This window comes from Bos taurus, chromosome 11 (assembly GCF_002263795.3).
Source record: "Bos taurus isolate L1 Dominette 01449 registration number 42190680 breed Hereford chromosome 11, ARS-UCD2.0, whole genome shotgun sequence".
Lineage (NCBI taxonomy): Eukaryota > Metazoa > Chordata > Mammalia > Artiodactyla > Bovidae > Bos > Bos taurus.
The window spans coordinates 98,744,538-98,771,943 of NC_037338.1; the positions used below are offsets into that span (position 1 = coordinate 98,744,538).

The 27,406-nt window shown below is 53.8% G+C and overlaps 2 protein-coding genes across 8 annotated transcripts in view; one reads left to right on the forward strand and one right to left on the reverse strand.

The window, feature by feature from the left end:
* Nucleotides 1-4,382, forward strand: part of SLC25A25 (solute carrier family 25 member 25) — a 40,248-nt gene extending 35,866 nt beyond the window's left edge. For all 7 annotated transcript variants that reach the window (XM_059891304.1, XM_005213289.4, XM_005213288.5 and 4 more), the window contains 5 exon segments: nucleotides 599-751; nucleotides 1,098-1,205; nucleotides 1,305-1,472; nucleotides 2,059-2,209; nucleotides 2,312-4,382. In XM_059891304.1, coding sequence (XP_059747287.1) covers nucleotides 599-751; nucleotides 1,098-1,205; nucleotides 1,305-1,472; nucleotides 2,059-2,209; nucleotides 2,312-2,496 — 765 coding nt within the window. In that variant the 3' untranslated portion in view covers nucleotides 2,497-4,382.
* A 9,766-nt stretch (nucleotides 4,383-14,148) lies between these two features.
* PTGES2 (prostaglandin E synthase 2) lies at nucleotides 14,149-19,514 on the reverse strand. Its single transcript, NM_001166554.1, has 7 exons — nucleotides 19,244-19,514; nucleotides 17,748-17,945; nucleotides 17,008-17,066; nucleotides 16,492-16,641; nucleotides 16,025-16,225; nucleotides 15,617-15,734; nucleotides 14,149-14,623 (listed from the first exon to the last, which is right to left on the reverse strand). Exons 1-7 carry the CDS (start codon nucleotides 19,511-19,513, stop codon nucleotides 14,501-14,503), a joined length of 1,119 nt encoding a protein of 372 aa, NP_001160026.1. The 5' UTR covers nucleotide 19,514; the 3' UTR covers nucleotides 14,149-14,500.
* Nucleotides 19,515-27,406: the final 7,892 nt, after the last annotated feature.

The following is a 27,406-nucleotide window of genomic DNA, read 5'->3' on the forward strand; positions in this document are numbered from 1 at the left end:
AGAGAGATGGAGTGGTTTGGGCAGAGGAGCTCTGGGCCTGGGACCCGATCCGGGGTCCCACCCTCCCATCTGAGTGACCATGAGCACTTCTCTTCACTCCCAGGACTTCTATTCCTCTGGAAACTAAGAGGCTCGAACCAGTTGCATTGTCAGTTTGTTTTTCTTCCCCAAATCCCCAGGAATGCTGTAGAGATGAAAGGCTGTCCTTGGATGAAATGACTAAGGCTGGGAATGCATTCAATTAATGGGAGTAGGAGAGGGGTCATGGGTAGGGGGCACGTAGATTGGCTGGTCTGATGATGGTTGAACCTTATTATGGGTTCCTGGAAGCTCCTCTGTACTTTTATGTATGCTTGAAAGTTTTTCCGTAATAAAAAGTTCAATTTTTTTTTTAAGTAGTCCTCATGGAGGTGTAAGAGGTGTTTAGCATGGTGTTGGCATATAAACGTTGGGTGCACAGCCACATTTGACCCTCAGGGTGCTGAGTCGGTCTCAGGCACTGGAGGGCAGAGCCGTGCCTGCCGACCTCCCACCTTGGTAAAGGTCAGACGACGGCGGCTCGCTGTGGCTGCTCCCGACCTCTTGTCCTTCCCCCCAGGTCCACGCCTCCCGCAGCAACAACATGTGCATCGTGGGTGGGTTCACGCAGATGATTCGAGAAGGAGGGGCCCGATCACTCTGGCGGGGCAATGGCATCAACGTCCTCAAAATCGCCCCCGAGTCGGCCATCAAATTCATGGCCTACGAGCAGGTGAGGACCTGGCTCTCCAGGAAGAGTCGCACCTCGGCAGCTGCATCCTGAGCACCCCCTGGGACAAGGTCCCTGCCCTGCTGATCCCCTGGAACCCGGAGCCAGGCCTTGAACCTGAGGGACAGCCAGGCCAGGTGGGGGGTGGAGAGGCCTGGGTCTGACCCCTGCACTGCCCCACTAGCCTGTTCCACTGGGGGCCAGTGCCTGCCTTCTCTGGGCAGCATCGAAAGTCCCAGGGACACCAGGTCTCGGTTAAACCTGATCGGCTCCGGGAGGACGGGCGGGGCGGCAACAGGTGTGCTGGTCTCCAGCAGAGGGGTTTCAGTTTGTTGGCTCCTTATTCCAGATCAAACGTCTCATTGGGAGTGACCAGGAGACTCTGAGGATTCACGAGAGGCTCGTGGCAGGGTCCTTGGCAGGGGCCATCGCCCAGAGTAGTATCTACCCGATGGAGGTGAGGGCCATGTCAGTGCCGGGGCGGGCAGCCCGTGTTGGGGTGGGCCGGCGGACTGGGCCCTGCTCACGCTTCCATCACCCGCCCTGGGCTCTGCAGGTCCTGAAGACCCGGATGGCCCTGCGCAAGACAGGCCAGTACTCGGGCATGTTGGACTGTGCCAGGAAGATCCTGGCCCGAGAGGGCATGGCCGCCTTCTACAAAGGCTACGTCCCCAACATGCTGGGCATCATCCCCTACGCTGGCATAGACTTGGCCGTCTACGAGGTGAGGCCCTCTGGAGGACTCAGGCCCCTTGAGCGGCAGGAGAGATTCAGAAACCCCCTGCTGGCCATGTGTCATCCCTCCCCAGCCACCTCCCCCCATTGTCTCCTTCCAAATTCCTTTGTCCCTTGCAAGGGGTCTCCTGTCACACTGCCTGCCCATGGCAGCCCCCAGGTTCTGTACCCTAGGGGCTTGGCCGACAGATCTGGAGAGCGCGATGCCCTGGGGGCTCCCTGGGCCCCTGCAGGCTCCAGAGCTCAGGGGTCCAGCCCTCCGAGGAAAAGAAGGGGTTGCTGCCCCTGCTTCCCGCCACCCCTCACCCCCCGACCCCATCCTATCTGGGAATCCCCAGTGACAGCAGAAACAAAGGGCAGGCCGTTCAGGAGCGCAGCCAGCCCCCAGGGCCAGCCCAGGCCAAGTGAGTTGGGTTACTGTGGCCTTGCGGATCCCATCCATGTGACCAGGCAGCGCCTCCTATGTGGATCCGATATCTGCCCCCAACCCCGCCGGCTCTCACTGTCTCTCAGGCTTTCCCTTCCTGGGGCCTAAAGGCACTTCAGCTCATCCCCGCCCCCCTGTACCCTTGCAGACACTCAAGAATGCCTGGCTGCAGCGCTATGCAGTGAACAGTGCAGACCCTGGTGTGTTTGTGCTCCTGGCCTGTGGCACCATGTCCAGCACCTGTGGCCAGCTGGCCAGCTACCCACTGGCCCTGGTCAGGACCCGGATGCAGGCCCAAGGTAAGGCCAGTCGGCCCCCAGGGCCCCATCTCCCCTGGGGCAGGTTGGGATGTAGGGAGGAGCCGGCGAAAGGCCCCTGACAGGTGGCGTCTCTCACTGCAGCCTCCATGGAGGGTGCTCCCGAGGTGACCATGAGCAGCCTCTTCAAACAGATTCTGCGGACCGAGGGGGCCTTCGGCCTGTACCGGGGGCTGGCCCCCAACTTCATGAAGGTGATCCCGGCCGTGAGCATCAGCTACGTGGTGTACGAGAACCTGAAGATCACCCTGGGCGTGCAGTCGCGGTGACAGGCGGGGGGCCAGCCGCCCGTGCAGACTCCCTGATCCCGGGCTTCCAGCCCTGGGATGTGTAGCCATCTCATTCTGTGAATGTACCAACACTACGCTGACTGAAGCCAAGCTGTGAAAACCCTGGGGTGCGACCGCAAGTTGGGGGGACAGAGCTGGCAGGCCACCGGGTGCGTCCTGCTGACCCCGGCCGACCCGCGTGTCCATTCCAGGGAGGACCTGTGAGTGTTCCTCAGGGCCCAGGGCTCAGCAGGACATGGGCCCGAGCGCTTGGGGGCTGAACGCTGCCCAGGGGCGCCTGCGGAAGAGCAGGGCTGGGAGGCCGGCTTCATCCTCCCATCGCATCCTCGCAGCTGGACCATTGGCGTGGGCCGTCTTCTGGCCTGCTGCGCGTCTTCCCCGGGGGGCCCACCTCGCTTCCTTCCTCGCTGCTGTTTTCAATGGTAGGAGGAGGGCCCCCGGCCCTCTCCCCACACTGCTTCTCTCCCCTCAGTCAGTGGGGAAGGGTAGTTGTACCTGAAACCTGAGCCCAGATTCCCAACTGGCCGCTCTGCCGCTGGCTGGCTGGTGCAGGGAAGAGGGCTTCCAAGCTGCCCAGCAGGTGGGCACCTGGATGCACGTGTGCATGATGGGGGCCAGGCTGCCTGGCGCATGGCTTCACAGGTCCTGGACCCCAGAGAGCCTCTGCTCCCTGCCGCTGAGGGGGGCTCGTGAGGCTCTGAGCTGGGCCCGGACTCTGTCAGGACTGGCACCAGCTCAGAACCAAGTCCCTCTGCCCCGCTGGCATGAGGGCAGTGGGGATCGTGTTGAAGCAGGAAGGGCCATGTCTGCCCTGCGTCTGCATGCCCTGGCGAGAGAAGGAAAAGGTGTTCAAGGCCTTAATAATTACGTATCATTGGAAGAAGGGTTTTGTTCAGAAAGAGAAGCTGAACAAACGTGCAGGTTCTGGTCTTCCAGAAGGAAGACAGAGAGCCGACGGCTTGGCTGACCTCATTTAAGTCTGTTTCTGATGCCCCTGGGGACTCGCGTCCGATCCCCACGGGGCCAGGTGGGACCACTTCACATTCCGCTGATGCAATGTGTCACACTGCTTGGAGCCTATTTATTTTGTATTTATTTGAACAGAGTTACGTCCTAACTATTTTTATAGATTTGTTTGATTAATAGCCTGTCATTTTCAAGTTCATTTTTTATTCATATTTATGTTCCTGGTGGATTGTACCTTCCCGGCCCCCGTGAGGTGGGGTGGGGGGAGGGACCAGGGGGCCGTGGGCGTGACCCTCGTGCCTGTCCAAAGAAATTCCTCTCTGAACTGGTGACAGAAAAAAGGCAAAGAAGGCAGAAAGGCCCTGACCGCAGAGAGACGGGCCCTTGGCAGGTCGGGGGGTGAGGGGGCCAGCACCCAGGAAGCCTTAGGAGTTGAGGGTTTGATCAGGGGGCGGGAAGAGGGAGGGAAACTCCCACTCCATTGAAGATGGAAGTCCAAATCGTTTCTTGGACTGGGGAGGGATTTCTTTATTTTCCCCCCTTTTTGAAGGATAGGGCAGTGAGGTACCTATCACTGTGAGTTTGGGGGTGAGGGCCGGAGGAGAAGGCCACCAGCTCCCCCCGCCATCCCCTGTGAAGCGGGCTCCCTCTGTCCTGGCCACCACCCCGCAACCCGCTCCTCCTGCTCAATAATGCTGGTCTCTGTGCAAGTGCACGGCCATATTTCCATTCACCAGAATGGCCCGATAAGGACAATTCAAATAGGATGCAAAGATCAATGCAAAAATTACTGTTATATATAAATAGAGTTATAACTGGAATTGGTGACAAAGCAAATTAAGAAAGAATTGGGAGTTGTCATTTAAAACAGCCTTCTAATAAAGTTGTTTAAGAGCTGATGAGAGAGTCATGCTTTTGCTGACCTGGGCTTGGGTGGCACGGGGCTGTCGCCACGTTAGAATATTGTGTCACTCAAGTCCCTTAGGTCGTGTCCGACTCTCTGTGACCCCAGGCTCTCTGTAGCCCGCCAGGCTCCTTTGTCCATGGGATTCTCCAGGCAGGAATACTGGAATGGGTTGGCATTTCCTTCAGGGGATCTTCCTGGACCAGGGATCAAACCCACGTCTCCTGCCCTGGCAGGTGGATTCTTTACCACTGAGCCACCAGGGAAGCCTACATGTTAGAGTGCAAATCCATTTGTCTCATCAGAGGACATGAGAAAACTTCCCCCTCCCCCTCACACAGAGCAGCTCCCCGTTCCAGGCTTCTCAAGGCACCCCCTCTTTAGAATGGATGTTTGTTCGCTTTGGGGTGCTCCGACAGGTCGCCAGTGCCCCGGAAGTTGCTGTATCCGGAGGTCCTTCCTCGGCCCTCACCTGATTCAGCCTATCCAGGGCAGAGCTGATCCCTCAATGCTGCTGGAAGCCCCTCCTAACTCCTCTTCCTCTCTCAAACTTGCTGGCTGCCCCTCTCCAGCCGCAGAGTTGGTTCCTCCCCGTCCCTCTGGGGGGCCCCCAACACTCTTTTTTGCTTTGTGGAAACGGAATGTTTGCAGCCGTACTTCCAGCACCTAAGACCGTGCCCAGTGCAAAGAAGTGTTCATTAAACAACAACACACCCCAGTCCCCCAGCAAGCCCTGGGTGCCACTGGTAGGGGTGGGGTGGAGCGGTGTACTATGAAGCAGCTTAGGGAACGTGCCAGGGGGCTCTGGCTTTCAGAGGCCGTAAGGGGGCACAAGAGTGTGCCCCGTGTGTGAAATGCATATGCCACTTGTGCTGGGCTCAACAGGGGCCACTCCACACCCCCCAAATTTATGTCCTTTGGGAACTTCAGATGTCGCTTAATTTGGAGACAGGGTTTTTACAGAAGTGTTCAAGTCAAGATGGGGTCGTCCTGGGCGAGGGTGGGCCCTAAGTCCAAAGACTGAAGAAGAAGGAAATCTGGATGTGGAGGAGCGCAGTGTGAATGAATGGCGTGATGAGTCCACATGTCAGACACCAAGGGTGTCTGAGGCGAGGGGAGAGGCAGCCACACTTTCTGCCTCAGACCCTCCAGAAGGAGCCAAACCGCCGACACCGGGGTTTCTGGCTTCTGGCCTCCTGCACTGAGAGAATTCCATTCCATTGTTTTCCGCCATCCAAGTTCAGGGTGGTTTGTTACAGCTAGGAAAGTAACACGCCATTTGCGTCACCTTGTTACCAGGGCAACGGGCATAAACCGTTTCCCAACCACTGGGTACCCCCAGCCGCCCCATCCGGGCTTCTCCTTGGGACGGTGGCCGGGTCCCACGTTCCCAGGTGCTCGGTCCCACTCACTGGGAGAGCGGCTCCTCCAGCACAGAAGTTCGCTTTGGGAGGCGGGTGACAATATTGGTCACCAAGCCAACCTTTCTGTGGTTACCGCCTTTGTTCCTAATCCCCTCCTTCCAATCTTATTAATTATTTAGTTGGCTGCCCCTGGTCTTAGTTGCAGCACGCAGGATCTTTTAGTTGCAGCATGGGAGAGCTAGTTCCCTGACCTGGAATCGAACCCAGTGCCCTTGCTTTGAGAGCACAGTCTCAGCCCCTGGACCAGGGGAGTCTCCTCCATCCAGTCTTTAATCACATGTCACCTTCTTACGGAGGCTTTCCCTGGCCATCTTACAGGGGCAGCCCTGTTCCCTCCACAGCCCAGTTCATTCACCACCCCGTTTGTTTCTCTCCCTTGTACTTCTCACGACCAACTAGAGGATCGACTTTCTCAAATGCTGTTCCCAGTACATGCCCTGCACCCACTACAGGCCTAACGAGTAGTTCGTCATTGGATAAAATCCATGCACGCATCCTGTCGTGTGGGAAGCAGAATTACATCCCCTCCCAAAGACATGCACGTCCTAATCCCCAGAACCACTGCATTAGGTGGCAAGGCAAACAAAGGCTAATTAAGGTAACAGATGGAATTAAGTTTGCCAATCAGCTGACCTTCAAACAGGGAGAGAGAGTAGCCTGGATTATCCAGGTGGACCCAGGATCACAAGATGCTTCCTTGTGGGAGAGGAAGGTAGGGAGAGAGCCAGGGAGACTGGACAAAGGACTCAGCCGGAGCCGCTTGCTTTGAAGATGGAGGAAGGAGCCCCGAGTTAAAGATTCCTGTGGCCTCTAGAAACTGGAAAAGGCAAGGTCGAGTCTCCCAGAAAACCTCCAGAAGGAACGCTGCCTTGAGGACGACCTTGACTTCAGCCCAGTGAGACACACTCCAGACTTCCGACCTCCAGACGCGCCTTGGGAGAGCTGTTGGGAAGTTGAAACGAGACAGGAAACGGAAATGGCCGGTCCTTAAACACTTGCAGTACCCTGGCCCCATCCTGGATTCCAAACACAGAGTAATTTCCCCTAAATGCTTTTTCATTCCACTCCTCCCCTGCCTCCCCGCCCCCACCCCCTGCCCCCACTGAGGAGGCCTGGTATCTCTGGCTTTAGGGGGTGGGGTGGGAGGGTGGGGAGACCTGGCCCATGTGCTGTGCGCTTCCTTCCTGGAGCGAGACGCTTTCATCTCAGTCCCGGGAGTGCCATCGCTGAGCTGCAGCTCTGTGCACACAGGGGACCAGGGCAGCTGCCGCCATGTCCCCATTTTACAGAGGTGGAAACTAAGACCCCGGAAGGGGCCGCCATGTCCCCATTTTACAGAGGTGGAAACTAAGACCCCGGAAGGGGCAGGGGCTTGCCCAGGGCCTCCCTGGGAACAGGTGACAAGACCTTGAAGCAGATCAGAGTGACCCACTCTGGCTGTGTGCTTGGGGGTGAAGATACGGCTGGCCCCTGCCCCCACACCTGGCCTGGCAGCCTTGGACCCACACCACGACCCACCTGCGGAGAACTTCACTGAGGGGCAGGGGCTCCTTGCCTGACCTCAGGCAGGTGACAAACTGGTCCCTGGCTGCTCTCCCAGCCAGGAGGCCCCAGAGAGCTGGAGGAAAGTGAGGCAGGGCTGTGCTTGAATCCTGGCACCTGGCAGTGTGATCTTAGGCAAGTCTCATGCCTCTCTGAGCCTCAGTTTCCTCATGAGGAAGATGGGCACGGTATTTGCCTTACAGCTCAGGGCCAGGAGGAACTCCAGATTCATCCAAAGGGCAAATGTTAGGAATCCCCTGGTGGCCCAGGGGTTAGGGCTCTGCACTCTCAATTTGGAGGGCCCAGGGTTCAGTCCCTGGTCGGGAAACAAAGATCCTGCAAACCACGACTCAGCTAAAACACATATATTCTTTTTCTTTTTAAAGGGCATAGGCTGAACCAAGATTCAAAGCAGCTTTGCTGACTCGGAAGCCCCAAGCCCGGTTCTCACCTTGGTTCGCGGCCAGGCTGCCCACAGGCCCCCTCTCAGCAGTCCCAGCGGACTGGAATGTAGGGGAAGGGTGAGAGGAGCAGCAGCCTGCACGCCGGGCCCCACTGCCCAAGCATGGACCTTGGTCTCTGCCGCCCAGGGCCAGCGAGCAAGCAGGAGCGGACCAGCGAGGCCCCGTCAGAGGGGCTGGAGAGGCTGCCAGTGCTGGGTGGGAAGAAGGCCAGTGGGAGGGCAGTGATGCAGGAGGTCAGGGAGGAACCAGGAGTGAGGAGACTGAGGCCAGAGGTGGGCCAGAGGGCTGCCCCAGGCCCCCAGGCCTCTCCAAGTCTCAGTTTCCATAACACAGAGGTTGGCGCCGGAGAAGGGGGATGGGGAGTACAAAGGAATGGTCTCTCTGGGCCTTTTGCCATCACCACTCCGCACGGTCCCTGTGGCCCAGGAGGAACGACTCTCTCTCCACAGCAGCTGTGAAGGCCCTGAGCTGGCTCCACCCACACCCACCAGTTTGCTGGGGGCCCTTGACTGCATCAAAGAGCCCAACCCCTGCCCTGCATTTTTTTTTTTTTTACGTGTGTCCATTTATTGATTGCTGGGAATACAGCTTATTGAGAATACACTGACACAGAGGCAGGACTTGCCTCTGGCGCTTGGCTCCCTGTGACTGGTTCTCTTCCCTGACTATACTGTAGTTCCCTGACTGTACTGCTTATATTAGTGTCCTAATGACAGATTTTATTTTCCTAGGTTCCAAAATCACTGCAGACAGTGAGTGCAGCCAGGAAATTAATAAGACACTTCCTCCTTGGAAGAAAAGCTATGACAAATCTAGACAGCATATTCAAAAGCAGAAACATCATTTTGCTAACAAAGGTCCATATAGTCGATACTATGGTTTTTCCAGTAGTCATGCACAGATGTGAGAGTTAGACCTTAAAGAAAGCTGAGTGTCAAAAAATTAATGCTTTCCAATTGTGGTGCTGGAGAAGACTCTTGAGAGTCCCCTGGACTGCAAGGAGATCAAACCACTCAATCCTAGAGGGAATCAACTCTGAACATTCACTGGAAGGACTGATGCTGAAGCTCCAATATTTGGGCCACCTGATGCAAAGAGCCGACTCACTGGAAAAGACCCTGATGCTGGGAAAGATTGAAGGCAAAAGGAGAAGGGGGAGGCAGAGGATGAGATGGTTAGATGGCATCACCAACTCGATGGACATGAGTTTAAGCAAACTCTGGAAGATTCTAAAGGACAGAGGAGCTTGGTGTGCTGCAGGCTGTGGGGTGCAGAGTGTTGGACACAGCGACTGAGCAACAACAAAGATGGCTGTTACAAAGCGGCATCTTAAAACGGCACGTATTTATTCCCAATAGACCTAGAAGCCGGAAGTCCAAAATCTATCTCAATGGACTGAAATCTAGGTGTCCCACAGGGCTGCTTCCTTCCGGAGGCTCTCAGGGAGAATTCATCTCTTGCCTCTTCCGGCCTCTGGAGACCGGCTGCTCTCCTTGGCTTGTGACCTCCTCCTGGCGTCATTCCAGCCTCTCACTTCTGTTCTCACATCTCTTCAGTCAAAGCTCCCTCTGCCTCCATCTGATAAGCAGACTGTGATTACATTTAGGGCCCAGCTGGATAATCCAGGAAAAATCTCTCCATCTCAAAATCATTAATTTAATCACATCAACAGTCTTTTTGCCACATAAGGTAATGCTCCCAGCTTCCAGGGATTAGGTCCTGGATATATTTGGGGGTCATTATTTAGCCCACCACCCCATCCCCCCCTCCAGTATCAGCCCTGTTCTCTGTTAGACACTTCTGCCCGTCCAAATCCTTCCCATCCAACTGGTTAAATAAATTCGGCAGCAGTGGCATACAGCAGAGCAGTCACTAGAAACAGTGAGGGAGAGTGCTTGCTGATCTGGAATACATTGTGATCTGAATTTTTATTTAAAAAAATATTTCTAGAGAGAGGAATATCATAATATTCTGATTAAGGTCACTGTTTCTGGGTCCTGGAAATCTAGGTTCAAATCCTTCCTGTGCTATTTACTGTGTGACACCAAGCAATTCACGTAATCTGATGCCTCAGTTTCTTCATCTGTAAAATGGGAATACTTGTACTTACCTCAGAGGGATATTGAAAGGCTTGTGTAAAGTGCTTAAAACAGTGCTTGCCACAAAATAGGCCCCATTTAACTGTTGGAGGGTTTTCCCTTGTAGCTCAGTAAAGAAATCCTGCAAGGCAGGAGACCCAGGTTTGATTCCTGGGTTGGGAAGATCCCCTGGAGAAGGACATGGCAGCCCACTCCAGTATTATTGCCTGGAGAATCCCATGGACAGAGGAGCCTGGCGGGCTATAGTCTATGGGGTCACAAGAGTCAGACAAGACTGAGCAACTAAACCGCCACCAACTGTGGGATACATTTGTTGTTGTTGCTCAGTCGCTCAGTCGTGTCCAACTCTGAGACCCTATTGACTGCAACACGCCAGGCTTTCCTGTCCTTCACCATCTCCCGGAGCTTATGCAAACTCAGGTCCACTGAGTCAATGATGGCATCCAACCATCTCATCTCTGTCGTCCCCTTCTCTTCCTGACTTCAGTCCTTCCCAGCATCAGGGTCTTTTCTAATGAGTTGACCCTTCACATCATGTGGTCGAAGTATTGGAGTTTCAGCGTCAGCATCAGTCCTTCCAATGAATATTCAGGCTTGATTTCCTTTAGGAGTGACTGGTTTGATCTCCTTGCAGTCAAAGGGATTCTCACGAATCTTCTCCAACATTTATATGTTGGATACATATAAATACTTATATGTAAAATACAAATTATATGTAAAAATGTAAGATATTTTATATGTCTCTCTCTCTATATATATACACACACTAAATGCAGCCTACAAAAAGATAACTAGAAGGCTATTCTCCAAAAAACATGTTTTTAAGTTTTTCTTATTGTATTTGTTTTTTAAATATGTATTTATTTGGCTTTGCTGTGTTTTAGTTACAGCACACAGGATCCTCACTGTGGCATGCAGGATCTTTGAACTCTTGGTTGCAGCATGTGGGATCTAGCTCCCTGACCAGGGACTGACCTTGGGCCTCCTTAATTGGGAGTGAGGAGTCTTAGCCACTGGACCACCAAGGAAGCACCCTGAATTTTTAAATTGTTTTTAAAAATTTTAAATCTCAGTGATGGGTCTATAAATAATTGGTATCATCTTTTTGCTTCTCTGCAAGATCTGTTTATGCCCAATACACAATTATTTGTATAACAAAAATGAAATTTTAAAATTTAACCATCTAACAAAAAAAGCAACCCAGAATCCTAATCCTTAAAGCCTCTGCTGTGGCTCACTCTCCCCTGGGAGCCCTCCTGATCTGCACAGTCTCAGGACTCTCCCCTTCTTACTTCCTGGAGCTCTTGTCTGGAAACAGTAGCTCTCGGCTGTGAACTGCAGGAGCCCAGATGGAAACAGAGCTGGAGTGTGTTCTGAGAAGAAACAGTACCTCACCAGCTGCAGAAAAACACCCCTCACCCATCAACAGTGCACATCAACTTTGTGCAACCTTCCCATCCCTGATTACAACCACCTCATGAAGGGTAATTGACCTCCAAGGGCTTGCCCAAGGTCATAGAGTTCCCACCTCAAACCCACTGCTGCCACCACCGCCACAGGGCACTCGCCACGACCTGAGCTTGATCAAAATGGGGCAAGGGTCCCTGGCTTGCAGTTCTTTCCCCTGAGACGCGTGACTCTCCCTACCCACTCATCTTCAGACCCTTGCATGTTAACCCCATTTTTGTTGTGTTGTGTTAGTCGCTCAATCCTGTCTGACCCTTTGTGACCCCGTGGACTGCAGCCCATCAGGCTCCTCTGTCCATGGAATTCTCCCAGCAAGAATACTGGAGTGAGTTGCCACGCCCTTCTTCAGGGAATCTTCCCGACCCAGGGGTCAAACCCAGGTATCCTGCATTGCAGGCAGATTCTTTACCATTTGAGCTACCCAGGAAGCCCATTTTCCAGATGGGCAAGTAAGAGTCCTTGGAGAAGGAAGATGGCCCAAAGATGCGATCCCAGGATTGGCCGCAAGGTGGCAGCACCAGGCCTTGTGACCTGCTCCTCTGGGCTTTGCATCCTCTTACCGCCCTCTGGCGATTATGGGAAAAGGTGAGTGAGGCAAGGTTGTCACCTCTGGGGAGAATACTCTGACAGAAGCAGGACTCGGGGCCCCTTGCATTGGTGGCCTTGCGCTGACTGGCCATTATCCAGCCCCTGTCACAGGGAAGTCCCTGTCACAGGGAACTTCTAACTAGTGGTTCTAAAAGTCCAAGGAACTTGGACTTTTCATCAAGGTGACCATTTAGTGGAGGTGGGTGAGGTTAGGAGGTATGGACAGGCTCCTCTCTGCCTGCAGCAAGCTCACTCCTCATTGGGGTCAGGCCCCTATCCCCAGGATGGCTGCTCTGTCGTTAACCGTATCTTCCTCTGAGAAACACAAAGTCAGAAGAAAACATCTCTGCGAACAGGAGGAGAGGTGTGGCGATGAGCAGCTGGGGTCTGGCCTGCACCACGGGGTCTCCTTAACTAGGCCAGGCCTCCCGAGGAAGCCAAGGCTGGGACACCCAATCACCGGATTCAGCAGGAGGAGCAGAAAAGGTATGGAGCACAGGGTGGGGTTGTGAGACGTGAGACCCTCCCCAGGCCACAGTATCATGGACTGAAGGTGGCCGCCTTATCCCAAGCAGGTCACATCCAATGCTCCCTTTGGGGATTCTGGGATTGAGACAGAGAAAGGCCAGCCAGCCTCCTTGAACAGCTGGAAAAGTACCAAGTAACTCCGGGCGGGTGATGTGGAAAAGGCCGTCTGTGAAGAGAAGGAAAGCAGGGAGGGGAAGGCCTCCCCCAGCACATCATGCAGCTCCTGGCCTAGTTCCTGCCCTGCTGCGGGAGGCTCTACGGCCATCACAGGCCCCTTGGGGACTTAAAAGCTTATCAGTGAAGGGGGAGCAGCATCCCGGCAGCAGTGACTGGAGACCCGAACACCTGTTGGCCCCTCAGAGGCGGCTTCCACGGCTCCTCATCCCTCAGACGTGTGGTATGACGTCAGGCCTCAGCTTCCCTCCTCCCTCCCACAGGAGCACTCTGCAGACACGAAGACCCAGCCAATGTGACAGGGTGACGAGGGCAGATGCTCACAATGGGAACCAAACCAAGCAGGTGGCGGACAGCCCTGCAGAAGCTGAGGCTCCTGCCTCCCCACATGGCACTGTCTGCCTCCGGAGGGCTTAAGGTCGGTGCTGCCTTATCTGTTCAGTTCAGTCACTCAGTCTTGTCTGACTCTTTGCGACCCCATGGACTGCAGCATGCTAGGCCTCCCTGTCCATCACCAACCTTATTTGAACACGTGCTAATACAAAGACCATGAATTATTTCTATGTTTTAAAAAAAATTAAAGAAAAAGGTTAAACTCTCCTGGGTGGATCTGAGGGAGTTGGCCCGTCACTCCCCAACAGGGAGGGCACAGCACATAGTGATCAGCTCACTGGCTGTCTGTCCAGCCTCTGGAGGGCAACCTCGGCGGACCAGAGTGCCCATCATCTGCTGAAACCAGGAAAGCAGGGACCCCACAGCCCCTCCTTGTTCCCAGAGCTGCTTCTCTCTATAGACTCCTGTCCTACCGTCCATCTCGTGAAGTCCCAAGCCTGGGACTGAAGCCCTGGGTGGCCATCCATGGCCGGAAGGCCTCGGAGGGCCCCGTGTCCTCTGATCCCTGGTCTCCTGGTCTGTAGATCAGGACTGGAACAACTCCAGCCCCCGCTAAGCCGGGCATCCTTCTACACACAGACCTGTATCTTGCGGTTGAGCCGTTACAACTGTCCCTGGAGGTGGGGCCATCCTTGAGCCCCCTTGACAGAGGGGGAGGCTCCGGCTCAGAGAGGGGTGCTGCTGCCCTGCCCAGAGTCCCACAGTCAGTGGGGAGCAAAACTGGACCCATGCCCCAGGCCATCTCTGCACCTCCCTGCTGAGCATTCCGTGGCCACGAACCCAGGGATTCCAGGACACAAAGCCCACTGAGCCTCTCACCCAGGCCTGACCCTCGCTAAGCCCTGAACAAACAGTATTAACAGCCAGGGCGGCCTTCCCTAACCTGCACTGACCTCCACTACAGTGCCACCACGCGGGGAGCCGCAAACCTTTTCTTTATTGCAAATATGATATACAGTCCCAGTGTGGGGGTGGGGTACCTGGGAACAGCAGGACCCAGAGGAAGCCAAGGACAGGGTCTCCCAAAACCAAAGGGTCCCTGCTTCCCTTGCTCAGGGCAGGAGCCCGACCTGACTCCCACCACGCAGCACAGACAGGGCAGCCTCGAGAGCCCCAGAGAAGGCTGAGAGTAGGCAGGCCCAGGCAGGAGTCGGGGAGGGTCATCCCCTGGGGCTAGTGTGGAGGGAGGTAGCCTTCCATGCCCTGTGGATAGAAACCAAGTCTGGGCTTTGTCCCCCAGGGCCGCAGCAGACGTCCAGTGTTAGCGGCGAGGGGTCTGCCAGGGTGGGGTGCACAAGAGGCCGAATGATCCTGTCCCCCACTGCACAGTGTCTCAGCGTCGCCAAGTGCTGCCCCAGCGGCCCTGGTCCTTCACAGCCGGCATCTTCTGCTGTTTCTGCCCCCCGCCCCCTGGCAGGGATCACGAGGCTCAGCTCACTGGGGGGCCTCGGCGATGGCCTTCTCCACCCGCAGGTACCAGGGCTGGATGTGAGTGTGACGCATGAGGTCGTCGAAGGCCTCTAGACCCTCCATCACACGCAGCACACCGTAGACTGCCTGGGGGTGGGTACAGAGGGGTGTCAACACCAGCCCATCACCTCCCCTCTCTGAGAGCCCCATGACTTACTCTAGGGAAACAGCAAATTAGCCAAGATGGGTGGTCAGGCTCTCTCGCCCCATGCCCTCTCGCCTTTGCCCCATGTTTTGTGAATAATCAAGATGTAATGGCCGAGATCACTTACAGCACTGCGCGTGAGCCTCACGAGGTACTCGCTGGGCCACGGGCTACTTTTGTTCTATAAGCATATGTAAGCTCCACCTGGAACGCCCCAGAGGTTGTGTTGTGTTATGTGAGCTTATGTTATGTCTGCGGCTATGGCTGCTGTGCCAGCCAGGAGAGAATAAACGTGTCTGTAGTCCCTACGGCTCCCTGAGCTTTCTTCCAGCCTCTCAGCTCGTGCCTTGTCTCCCCTGGGTTCAGCAAACAGTGCAGTGTGAACAGCAAGACAACTGGCGTCACGAACAGGATCAGCGATACAATTGGCGTAGTCAGCAGGATTAGCGAAACACCCACTAATGGGCCAGCTTTGCACGTGGGGCTTTGAATGAAGTGTGTGGGCTGGTTGCAGGTTTTGCCTGTCCTGCACCTACATCCCCTTTTCTGGGCAACAAACCACGCCCCCCCGCCCCGATTCAGAGTTTCCTTTGAGAAAATGCCCTTCCCCCACCCTCAGTTCCTGAGATTTTAGAAGAGGGGACCCCATCACCTACTCCAAGACCTGAACCTTGCAAGCCGCATATTCTACCCTGGCAGAACTGCTTCAAGGATTGGCACTGAGGTCAGGCTAACAAGACCCTGTCGCAGTACTTTTTGCTAGGTAGAAGCCTGGGGCACTCGTTTTCCTTAGGCCCTTGACAATCAGTAGAGCCAGGTGCCCCTGGGATGGAGGAGCTGTGAATGCAGGTATTGCCCACACCTGGGTTTTCCCAGCCTGGGCCCCCAAGGAGAGACCCTCCAATATGTGCACCCCCTGCCACCACCACACTCACCAGATCTGCCAGGTTCGGCTTCTGGCCCCCCATGAAGGGCCGGTCTTTGCCCACAGCTGCCACCCACTTGTTGGCAGCCTCGTAGAGATCCTCCCGCACGTCATCCCGGAGGTGGTGCCTGGGCAGGGATGGAGAAGAAGTCCATCAGGGGGATTCCGAACCCTGGCATGGGTGGGGAGCACGGGAAGGCCTGGGGACCAGCGCAGCTCTTGGGGCGGGCGAGGGGGACAAAGGAAGGTACAAGACAGGGACCCAGAACTGGACTCCAAGGCCAGCCCTGCTTCTCCTGGGGTGGGGGAGGCAATCAGGAGTTTTGGGGTTTGAGTCTCGGATGGGCTAATGCTGGGAGATGGGAAGCCCCCAGGTGCACACACACGTACCCACCCACACTCACGCATGCACCATCACCTGCGTTTGAGCCGCTTGCTGATGAAGTACATGGCAGCTGCACCCATGTACTTGGCCATGGCGCCCTCCACGGTCCCGAAATTGCCCTCCTTGACAATGTAGTCAAAGGAGGCCAAGGCCTCGGCCGGCGTGCGGTACACGTTGGGGGAGATGAGGTGTACCAACCAGTCGTCCGCCCACTGCCGCCACTTCATCTCCTCCCTGCGGGCGAGGGGGGACAGAGGGCAGGCCAGGTGGGCTTCCTGAGCCAGCATCTCCTCTCCTCCCTGCAGGCAAGGGGGGCAGAGGGCGGGCTTGGTGGGCTTCCTGTATGAGCGCCCAGGGTGGGGGGAGGGACAAGGGGACTCAGTCCTACCTGTGGCCCAGCCCCAGCCCTCATGGCTTACAGCATCTTGCTCAGCCTGGTCCCCTCGGAGGGGAGACCACCCCCTCCCCACATCCCCAGGGCCAGCCCCGGCCCCACTCACGTCCTGGCCTCCTTCCCCCCATACATCCGCTGGGCTTCCTTCTCATCCAGCATGAGCCAGTACTTGTTGCAGAATTCGGTCACCTCCTTGCCCTGGTCATTCACCGCCTTCATGGGTGGATAGTAGGTGATGATGTCTGCCAGGGGTTGCCTTTGGGAGACATCTAGAGTTTTACCCCGACTCCCTCTTCCTCACGGAGCCTAAGCCCTCACCTCCTCTGGATGAATAATACCTCCCTGACCTGAGTCAACCCGCAGAAGCTTCCCACTCTCTTGTGGGTGACACAGGAGATCCTGCAGCAAGAGGGATTTGGGGCAGACTCCGGAAGCACCTCCCGGACAGAGGGAGATGTGCGTAGGAGAGGAAGGGGGGATCTCAGAGTGACACCCACAACCCATTCTGGAAATCTAAGCTGCAGCCCCACCCCCACTCCCATGGAGGAGCCCAGGGGAGGCCTCCCTGAGACAGGAGAGGCCATGAGATACGGTGCCAGCCTTGGCCGCAGGGGCTCCTTACCCTGACACCAGATAGGTCTTGAGAGCGCTGATGATGACAGAGGAGTCGTTCAGTTGTTGCTGGAGAAGAGAATGGTTTAGATCAGGGCTGGGAGGGGCGGTGGGGACTGGCTGACTGGCCACTGGCCAGATCACCAGGGGCTCTTCTACAATCCTGATACCCAGACATTCTGCAGGAACTGGTCAGGGGGATCCTGGGTGTTGTGTCCCTGTCCCTGGGGGTTTTCCCTGAAAACTGATGCTCACTGAGTTCTACCTCCCCCCAGGTCGCAGTCCCCACTGTCAGGGAACCCTGTCCTGTGTAAGGGAGACCCAAGTGTGGCTAATGGACAGGAGGAGGTGGGAAGGACCCAGGGTCTGAGCCCTGCCCTCACCCACGTGACCCCCTGGGCTCTGAGGTGCTGGGTAGACTCAGAAGCTACAGACTAGGAGCTAAGTCCTACACCCCGGAGGGTACGGTTCTCTGTTGATCAATGAAGCCAAGTCAGAGAGGCTAAGTGACTGGTCCTAAGTCACACAGCCAGGGAGTGGCAGAGCCCCTCCTTGAATCCAGTCCACCCAGACTTCAGAACCCACTGAAGCTCTGTGGCACTCTGCCTCCCTTAGACTCACTGGTTTATAATCCTCAGCGGAAATTCAAAGAGCCCACATTCCTCCCGGGGCTGCAGAGCAGGGCCCGACTCAGGGGTGTTCCAGGACAACCCAGGACACTGGGGCAGGGGGCAGCTCCCCAAGGCTCACCAAACTCTCTCCTTCCTGGGCCATAACGATGGGCACCTTCCTGTAGGAGGAGAACTTGATCTCGGCCCGGCGCACAGGGTTCACCTCCACCACCTGGTAGGGCAGGGCGTGGAAGTCGAGGAAGGCGCGGACCTTGCTGCAGAACGGACACGTTTTGTACTGGTACAGCGTCAGCTGCAGGCGGCTGGACAGGGAGAGCTGGACAAGGAGCAGAGAAGGAACTTCTGAAGCCGGGTGCCCAGGCCCCACCTCCAAGCAAACCTTTCCCAGGGGAGTTTTCCAGGGTCTCTGAGAACTTCGGGAGGAATGGGGGATGGGTGGCAGGGAGGTGGGGAAGGGTCTTGCAGCAGACAGTTCAGGCTCAAGCCCATCCAGGGGGGTCTCCCGGCAGAAAGTCTGTTCTGTGTAGGAGGGATCGTCTCATCTTTGTCCAATGCTAGACAGACATCGCTCTGCTCCTTCCGGTCCCAGGGGAATGTCAGACACGGCAGGTGTGTGCCCCCAGATGCAACTGTTTCAACTCGGAAGTGCCCATCCCTACTCCCTCGACCCAAGGCATATCTGGATGAGGGGGTTAGAGCCCAGCGTTTCCGAGTGGTGGTGGTGGTCGTTCAGTCGCTCAGTCGTGTCAGACTCTTCGCGACCCCATGGATTGCAGCATGCTGGGCTTCCCAGTCCTTCACTATCTCCCAGAGTTTGCACAAACTCATGTACAAAGTCCCAACAGGAGAGGGTGGTATCTGGGCCGCTGGCCTTCATAGAGCAGGAGAGCCCCAGGTGAGCTTGCCGCATACTCACGTTTGAAAGTCACAGCTGTGGTCCCCCTGCCGCATTGTTCAGAGATGGGAGACTGAGGCTGGGCCATGGAGGTGGGTGGGCAGGGAGACACAGAGAACTCCACTCCCCATCTACCCAATCCTGTTCCCAGGGGTTCAGGAAAGAGGCGCCTGTGGATGTGTGGTGGGGGCGGGGGCTGGCACTGTGCACAAAGCATAGCAAAGGGCAGCTGGATCAGCCCCTTGCCTGGGGGGACATACCCTTGTTCCTAGTCTCAGGGCCTGGAATCTACCAGCATCAGTTTCGTAAAAATAGAACACTAATAATACTAATAAATACACAATCTCAGGATTTGGAGACAGGGGTAGGGAGGCGGAAAATGTTTGGAAAGTGATAAACCGTGCAAGAGACTTTCCCTTTTCAGTGATTTCCAAATCTTCCCATTAAAAAGTCTTAAAACACGTTTGTAAAACGACTTTAAAACAGAGGCAGTTCCAGTTAGCGGCATCATTAAGCCTCCATTTCACAGATGAGGACATTGAGGGCTGGAGGGCTTAAAACCAGGTCACTCGCTCAAGGTCAAGAGGCGACAGAGGAGGTGATTTCTGACGCCGCCGGTTCCCAGAAGTCCCGAGGTTCCGCGCTCACCCCAGGGCCCCTACCCGAGGCTCGGTCCTTACCTGTGCGACTTGCTACCCAAGCCCTTACCTCGGGCTTACCTGTGTGGCCGAGCGCTCTGCGCGGAGGTCCTGGGCGCGCAGGTGCCACCGCGCCGTGTGGTATAGTCCCAGGGCGCCACCCAGGGCCAGCGCCGCCGCCCCCAGGAGCCGTGGACCCCCCTTGCGGGCCGTAGCGGCGGGGCCCGAGCCTCCCGCTGCCCCGGTGAAGCCGGCCCGGCTCTGCGCGTGGAGTCCCAGCGCCGGCCGATCGCCCAGCCTCCAGGCCAGAGCGCGCCCGTGGGGCCACAGAGCCCGTACAGCGTGGGCCATGTTTGCTCCGCCGGCGCCGCGGAAGGGCGCGAGAAACAAAGACTGCCTTGGCTCTGGCTCCCCTTGAAGGGGCGGGGCCAGCCGGTTGCCAGGGGTGACGGTGACGCCGAGCGGGGCGGGGGCAGCCCTCGTGGGACTGAGCTTGAGTCCCCGGCGCCCAACTTTTAAAACACCCATCAAAGCCGAAGAAACACCTGAGGATGTCTGCTAACTGCCTCCGGCTTCTAGAGTATAGACGTAACTGGTCTCGGTGGTGACCCGGAGCCGAATGCAGGAACTCAGGCATGCAGCTCGCCATGTAGCCCTCAGTTCAGTTCAGTCGCGTCCGACTCTGCAGCCCCATGGACTGCGGCACGCCAGGCTTCCCTGTCCATCGCCAACTCCCGGAGTTTACTCAAACTCATCTCCACTGAGTCGGTGATGCCATCCAACCGTCTCATCCTCTGTCGTCCCCTTCTCCTCCCACCTTCAATCTTTCCCAGCATCAGGGTCTTTTCAAATTAGTCAGCTCTTCGCATCAGGGGACCAAAGTATTGGAGCTTCAGCTTCAGCATCAGTCCTTCCAATGAATATTCAGGACTGATTTCCTTTAGGATGGACTGGTTGGATCTCCTTGCAGTTCAAGGGACTCTCAAGAGTCTTCTCCAACACCATAGTTCAAAAGCATCAATTCTTCGGCGGTTAGCTTCCTTTATAGTCCAACTGTCACATCCATACGTGACTACTGGGAAAACCATAGCTTTGACTAGACGGACTTTTGTTGGCAAAGTAATGTCTCTGCTTTTTAATATGTGGCCCTTAGTGTCACCCATAACAGGCACCCAATCGAAAGAGACTGAACCTTTCACAGTATCAGGGAAAGCGTCATGGCATCCGGTCTCTGAGAGCCGCAGAAACTGCCCAGCCCGACAAGTAGTAGGTGAACTCCCTTGACTCGGGATTTCCGCACCACCCCCTCCCCCGCCTCTAGGATTTTTTTTCTGCCCTCCCGCGCCGATGCACTGTTTCTTCTGTGACCCGAACCATAAAAATTTCCATACACTTGTGGGGCCTTAGAAACCCAGTGTCTCGGATTTCGCCCAGCCAGAGGTGCTGAGTCGCCGATTTGCCCAGGTCCCCAGGGGTAAGATGGGGCGGAATGGGGGGTTCCAAGCTGTCCCGCCCCTCTGTCGGGCTCTTTCACCCAAGCTGAGGGCTGGAGCCTCCACCGGCTAGGCTTCTCAGCAGGCAGCCCAGGGCTGGCCCCTCCCGGGGACCGGGAAAGGGGCGGGACTCGATGAGTGGGCGGGGCTTGAACTGCTTGCGGGCGGGGAAAGGCGGAGTTGAAGGCCGGGCTTGCACAGAGAGCTCTGCTCACTGGGTAAAGCGCTGGAGGGTCACGGACGCGGCTCTGAGTGAGGTGGAGACCCGGGGCAGAGTCTGCCAGCGTGTGGGGGTGGGGCCGGGGGCCCCTCTACGGCGTCCCGCCCCTCCGGTACAGCGTTCGGTCCACAGCCCCCACCTTCTGCCCCGTGTCGGCCTTTCTGTGCGACAGTCGCCGTGCTTGCTTACAAAGCATCCTGTTGCCTGCACAGCACTGCAGGGGAAAGGAAGGAGGGAGGGTCAGGAGAGAGAACTATCAGCTCCCTTCTCACCTTCTGGAGTCTCAGTTCCCCCATCTGTAAAATAAGGATAATGGTTAGTGTCTCCTGCATTGAGATGGGGAAATGAATGGGGAAATGAATGGGGAAATGAATGGGAAGAGTCTGGAAGCTTGAGAGGCCAGTGTTTTAGAGACCCCTGGCAATGACAACCCACTCCAGTACTCTTGCCTGGAAAATCCCACGGACGGAGGAGCCTGGAAGGCTGCAGTCCATGGGGTCGCTAAGAGTCAGACACGACTGAGCGACTTCCCTTTCACTTTTCACTTTCATGCATTGGAGAAGGAAATGGCAACCCACTCCATTGTTCTTGCCTGGAGAATCCCAGGGACAGGGGAGCCTGGTGGGCTGCCGTCTATGGGGTCGCACAGAGTCAGACACGACTGAAGTGACTTAGCAGTAGCAGCAGCAGCATTTTTTGCCCACCTGGCAGTTTGTTCCACCTTTGCCAAATATAAGAAGGAAACCCAATAACCCAGTCCTCCACCAAAATACTTGGCAAATTCTCCCTTTGTTCTCCTGGCCAAGATTGGGCAGGACGTAAGGGCAGACCCACATCTCATGGCCCGTCTTCCAGTGCTGTCTGCCCTGGGTCCCTACACTGCCTCTTCCTTACCTCATTCCAGCCAAAAGCTTCCTCTCTGTCACTTACTTGGATGGATCCCTAAGCCCAAGTCTGAGCAAGTCCCAGGGATGGCCATACTCTTCCTTGTTGCTGTGGAACATCTGGGGACAGGTAGCCAAGACCCAGGCCTCTCATGCAGAGAAGACAGAGCCTCTGTTCAGGCAGAGCCCAGATCCTGCCAGTCCAGGAGCCCCATTCCAGGATCCAGCCTTCATGACCTCCCATTGGTGCCAGGGTCCTGCCCCAGCAGGAATCAGGGGTACCCTCAGGATGATGGCTTAGGCGATAAGGATAGCAAAGCGGAGAGATTAGAGGCTTGATCTTCCTTGATTAACACAGAAAGCCAATAAAGCTACTGTGTTCCAAGGAGTTATCCTGAAAGAAGAACAGAGAGAGAAAAAGAGAGAAAAGGAAAAAAAGAACAACACGGGGAGACCAAGCTTCGGTGAGTGAGGCCCATAACTTTATTTTCAAAAGGAACTTTTATACCTTGACTTGTACATAGAGGGAAATGAAAGATGCAAAGTCATACAGAGTCAGCCCAAACATTACATCTGTTTTGTCTTTATCGAAACCAGGATTTTTTCTACATACCTTTCCCATAAACAATGTTGTGTACATTATCTTCTGGCCTTGGAGGCCTGTGAACATTTTATGACCCTTTTTTGATAAAGGCTGCTCAGCCAGAAAACTTATTTTCCTTTGAAGTGTTTTTTCTTTATTTCTCCCAGCCTCAGAAAGTACTAAACAGAGTTACATTCTCACGGAGCAAAGGTGCAGTGGATCACAACAAAGAAAGAACCAATTAGCTCAAAGGTCTGATGTGGTTAATTCCAAGGCTGCTGCTTGTTTTTCTTACATTCCAATTATGTTAACCAATGCACTCCCAGATGCACAGTGGATAAGGGATATGGGAACTTGGCAGCAAGCACTGGCCCAATAATGAAGCCCTTTACCAGTACTATCTGTTCTCATAATTTTTCATCCCTTAAAGGACTCTATGCTCATTAGGACTTTTAGAATGTTTTGGCTTCCCATGCCAATATTAACAACAATCTTGTGTGTTAATTGCAAGAGTATGGATAAACCTGTCAGGCAAGCTAGAAAGCCAACAGAGGGGTTAAGATAGAAATATTCCTTTCATGTCCAGGAGACTTATTAACTAAACCCCTAAGTTGACTTTTTCCAGAGAAAGGTGGTCAGGGATTGCCCCCTGTTAATGTCAGAAGAGTTGGTGAAAGGCACAAAATAGTAAGACAGACAGATTTTGGTTTTGGGGTAGATGCTCGAGCAGATTCAGGGGGTCCCTTGAGTTCTGATCAGCCTTGTTCATCAGATCTCTTCCACATGACCTTGTCATGGGTGGGATCTCCCGTGGTGGCTCCCGGCACATTGGTATCTGGCCCTAGTGACCAGTCTTCTGGACGGACACATGTCCCTCTGTGGGTCTGAGACCCCACCCCTTTTTGTTTTTCTTCACCCTCTCTTCTGCAGCACCCTCCCCCAAGAGTTTGGTTCTTCAGGGTTCTGTGCTGGCTTCTCTAGGTCCCAGGCATATGGACTCGGCCACTTCTTTGCTCCCCTGGTTTCTGTTACCATCTGTGTCGTGAATGCCCAGCCTGGAGTTTCAGGGCAGTCCTATCCTGTCCCTGCTTCTGGGACAGCCAGGATGTCCCCCAGGAACCCCACCTTCATCCTGGCACAAGCACCCAACTGGCTATCTCTCCCACCTAACCATTTTCTCCTCTTCTGTTCCTGCCTCTATCATCTATCAAGGGAAAATGCAAGAGTCCTGCCAACCTCTTCACCCCCCACGACTGCCAAGCCCCTGCTCTGCCACCTCCTCTGACCCTGCCAGTTACCCTTCTCTGCCACCCCAGTGGGTTCTACCCATGTGTCCCACTGCCCCTTCATCTCCCCCAAAACCTAGGAAAGAGATGAATTTCAAAATAATTATGCTGAATGAAAGAGGCCAGGCAATAGGGTATATGTGCTGTTTGATTCCACTTTTATATACAACTAGAAAATGCCAGCTAATCTCTGGTGACAGAAAACATATTGAGGGCTGCCTGGGGGTGGTGTATGGAGTGTGTGATGAAAGGCAGGAGGGAAAGAGCATGAGGAATCTTTGGGGGGTGACGAATATGTTCACTGTCGGTGGTGGTGGTTCCATGCATGCTCAGTCACTTCAGTCGTGTCTGATTCTTTGTGACCCATGGACTGTAGCCCACCAGGCTCCTCTGTCCATGGGATTCTCTAGGCAAGAATACTGGAGAGGGTTGCCATGCCCTCCGCAGTGGTTCCATGGGGTATTTATATATATATATCATAACTTAACAAACTGCTCAAAAACCACAATGAACGGGGTATGGCAGGAGGACTTCAGAGCTCCCAATGGCCAAAGTTGGAACAATTTGATCAACAAAATTAAGTAGTATTGGATTATAACCCAAAATATTAAATAAATATCCATGAGTCCATTCTGATATAAATAAATGATTGAATTAATAAATAGAGGAGAAGAGAAAAATCCCTTGTGCAGAATTCCAAATAATTTGTGTAGACATCCTGCCCTCAAGAAGGTGGAGAAAAACTCCGCCCTCCTTAGGCGCGGGCTGTGTGGGTTGACTCCTTCCCATTAGGACGGTGTGGGAAGGGGCATGAAGGGCAGCTGCAGAAGAGAAGCCTGACACTCACCCCCAGCCAGGTGACCAAGGTCAGCATCAAAGGTGATCATGTTGATAGTATGTACACTTGATAGAATGTGATGCAAAAATGGCACTTGACCTCTCTGCTCTTCCTCCCCTAAACTCGATCTAACCATGAGGATAACACATGAGAAATCCCAGTGGAGGGACATTCAACACTACCTGAGCAGTGCTCCTCCAACCTGTCAAGGTCATCAAGACCAAGGGAAATCTGAGAGAGTGTCAGAGCAGAAAGAAACCTAAGGAGTCATAACAACTAAATGTACTATGGGATCCTGAAATAGGAAAAAGGGCATTATGAACAAACCAAGGGAAGTCTGAATAAAGCATGAACTTCAGTTAATAATGTATAATTGGTGGTTTGTTAACTGTAACAAATGTATCATATCAATATAAGAGTTTAATAATACGGAAAACTAGGTGCAGGATATATGAGAACTCTTTACAATTTTTCTGTAAACCAAACTATTTTAAAACTTTATTTTTAAAAACTTGTCAAATTGTGCACTTTGAATATACATAGTTTATATTGCTTGTCTGATATTTGTGGGAAGATCTGTTAATGATTGATTTGATTTCTGTGATGGCTATAGGGCAACTCAGATTTTCTTCTTCTTGAATCCATTTTGGTAAGTTACAATTTAGTGGGAAATTTCCCATTTCATTATCTGTAGCATTTGCCTGTTCTTTTATAATTTGTATAGAATCTATAGTTATATCCTTCTTTTATTTCTGTTTATCTGTGCCTTATATCTTTCTGTCTTGAGAAATTTTTCTAAATTTCTATGTTATTAGTCTTTTTCCTGTTTTTTGGCCATGCCGTGAGGCATGTGGAATCTTACCTCCCCAGCCAGGGATCAAACCCACACCTCCTGCAGTAGAAGTGCAGTCTTAACCAGGGAAGTCCGTTATTAGTGTTTTCCAAGAATCAAATTTTTAGCTTTGATATTCCTATTGTATCTTTATATTTTATTAACTTCTTCCCTTAACTTTACTTTCTCCTTCCTTCTGTTTTCTTTGGATTTATTACGTGGTTTCTTTCATACATTTTTATTCTGGACAATTTGCTCATGATGTTGGGGCCTTTCTAATTATTATAAAACACATCCTTAAGGCCATGAATGTTCCTTGTTTTTTGTGAGCCCAGCAGGGCATTAAGAGTCTATTTCACGCTAGATCTGGTTGTCTGGCAGTGAGGGCCCTTCACCGTGTCCAGATTGCTGTTCACCAGGTTTGCTTTTCAAATGGACCCTCCCCCAAGGTGCACACCCCAACGTCCACTCGGGCCACAGGAGAACCAGGCACCCCTCCCTGCCTGCCCTTCGGAGCAGTAGCCTCATCTCAATAGCCTCCCCTTCTCTGCTCTCCAGCAGAGTCTGATCCTGTCCATCCTTGCCTTTTGACTTTTCGTGGCAGTTGTCCAACTCCAATCCACAAGCTCCAAGATCAGAAATCGGCCCTGCACCTTCTCCAGTGATTCTCCAAAATAGCCCTCACTGGGCAGGAGCTGGTGGAAACAGCCCCTTCCCCTCCCTGCCCCTGGGAGGGATAGTTCATAGATAAAAATGGGAGGGGTCTGATCGGGAAAGGGGGGACTTTAAGGTCATCTGCAGAGGAGCCTATCCTACCTCCCCTAATACAGCACACACTGGGAGGAAACACTTGGTGCGCCCCAGGGGCCTGTGAGAACTCTCAGCCATGCAGGAAAGGGAACATCGGGAGGCAGAAGGAGGCGCAGAGAGTGGCAGAAGGGCAGGGCTTCCAAGCTGCAGCCACAGGTCCACAGCACCTGCCGGTGCATCCAGGAACCCTGCCTGGACAGAGCTGAGTCCTGGAGCTCCTCAGCAGTCCAGCTGCAGCTACACAGACTAGGCTGCCAGGGCCTGAGATGAACCCAAGTCTCTTTGTGAGCAAGTCTGGGGTGTGGATGGCTCAGGACAGAGGACTGGGTTGTGGGGAAAAGAGATCTATATGGATCATGGGACTCTGATAGGCTTAAAACTACCCACCCAACCCCCCCGCCCCAGCAAAGATATTTATGTCTAAATTCCTGCAAATGTAAATGTAACTTTATTTGGAAAAAAGGCTTTGCAGATGTGACTAAGTTAAATATATATTTTTTTTATTACTACTTAAAAATTTTTATCTAGTAGGAGAAGGCAATGGCAACCCACTCCAGTACTCTTGCCTGGAAAATCCCATGGACGGAGGAGCCTGGTAGGCTGCAGTCCATGGGGTCGCTAACAGTTGGACACGACTGAGCGACTTCACTTTCACTTTTTACTTTCATGCATTGGAGAAGGAAATGGCACCCCAGTCCAATGTTCTTGCCTAGAGAATCCCAGGGACGGGGGAGCCTGGTGGGCTGCCTCTATGGGGATGCACAGAGTCGGACACGACTGAAGCGAATTAGCAGTAGCAGCAATGTCTGATTGTTACAGTTTATAAATAAAATGTGTTACTCTCTTCAAAAACAAACAAAACAAGCTATTTTTTGCTTGGTATGGCCCAGTTTTATTTGTTTGTTTTTTTGCTTTCATGCAGATTCACAATATCCTAATTCCTGATTCATAATATGATCAATTGCATTCTGTTTTCAGATTTCTAAAAGAATAAAATTATTTTCACAATTCACCAATATTTGAATAGTAGAAGACAGGTGTCCTAACCTGGTGATCAGCCTCTTCCTTCTTTCCATCTTTCCTTACTTCTTTGCTTTCTAAATAAATTGGGGTTTTCCCAGACCACCTCAATAAAGTGAATGTTGCAATTCAAAATTTTTAATTAAATGGGATTTGATATGAAAGTTTTTCAAATTATCCAGGGGGCCCTAAATGTCATCATGGTGGTGGTGGTGGTGGTTTAGTTGGTAAGTCGTGTCCAACTCTTGTGACCCCATGGACTGTAGCCTGCCAGGCTG

Coding starts and splice junctions, on each gene's coding strand:
- PTGES2 (NM_001166554.1), bottom strand. CDS start 19,513: ATGGCCCACGCTGTACGGGCTCTGTGGCCCCACGGGCGCGCTCTGGCC. Junction 17,946..19,243: donor CAGAGCGCTCGGCCACACAG/GTAAGCCCGAGG, acceptor CTCCTTGTCCAG/CTCTCCCTGTCCAGCCGCCT. Junction 14,624..15,616: donor AGCCGAACCTGGCAGATCTG/GTGAGTGTGGTG, acceptor ACCCACCCCCAG/GCAGTCTACGGTGTGCTGCG.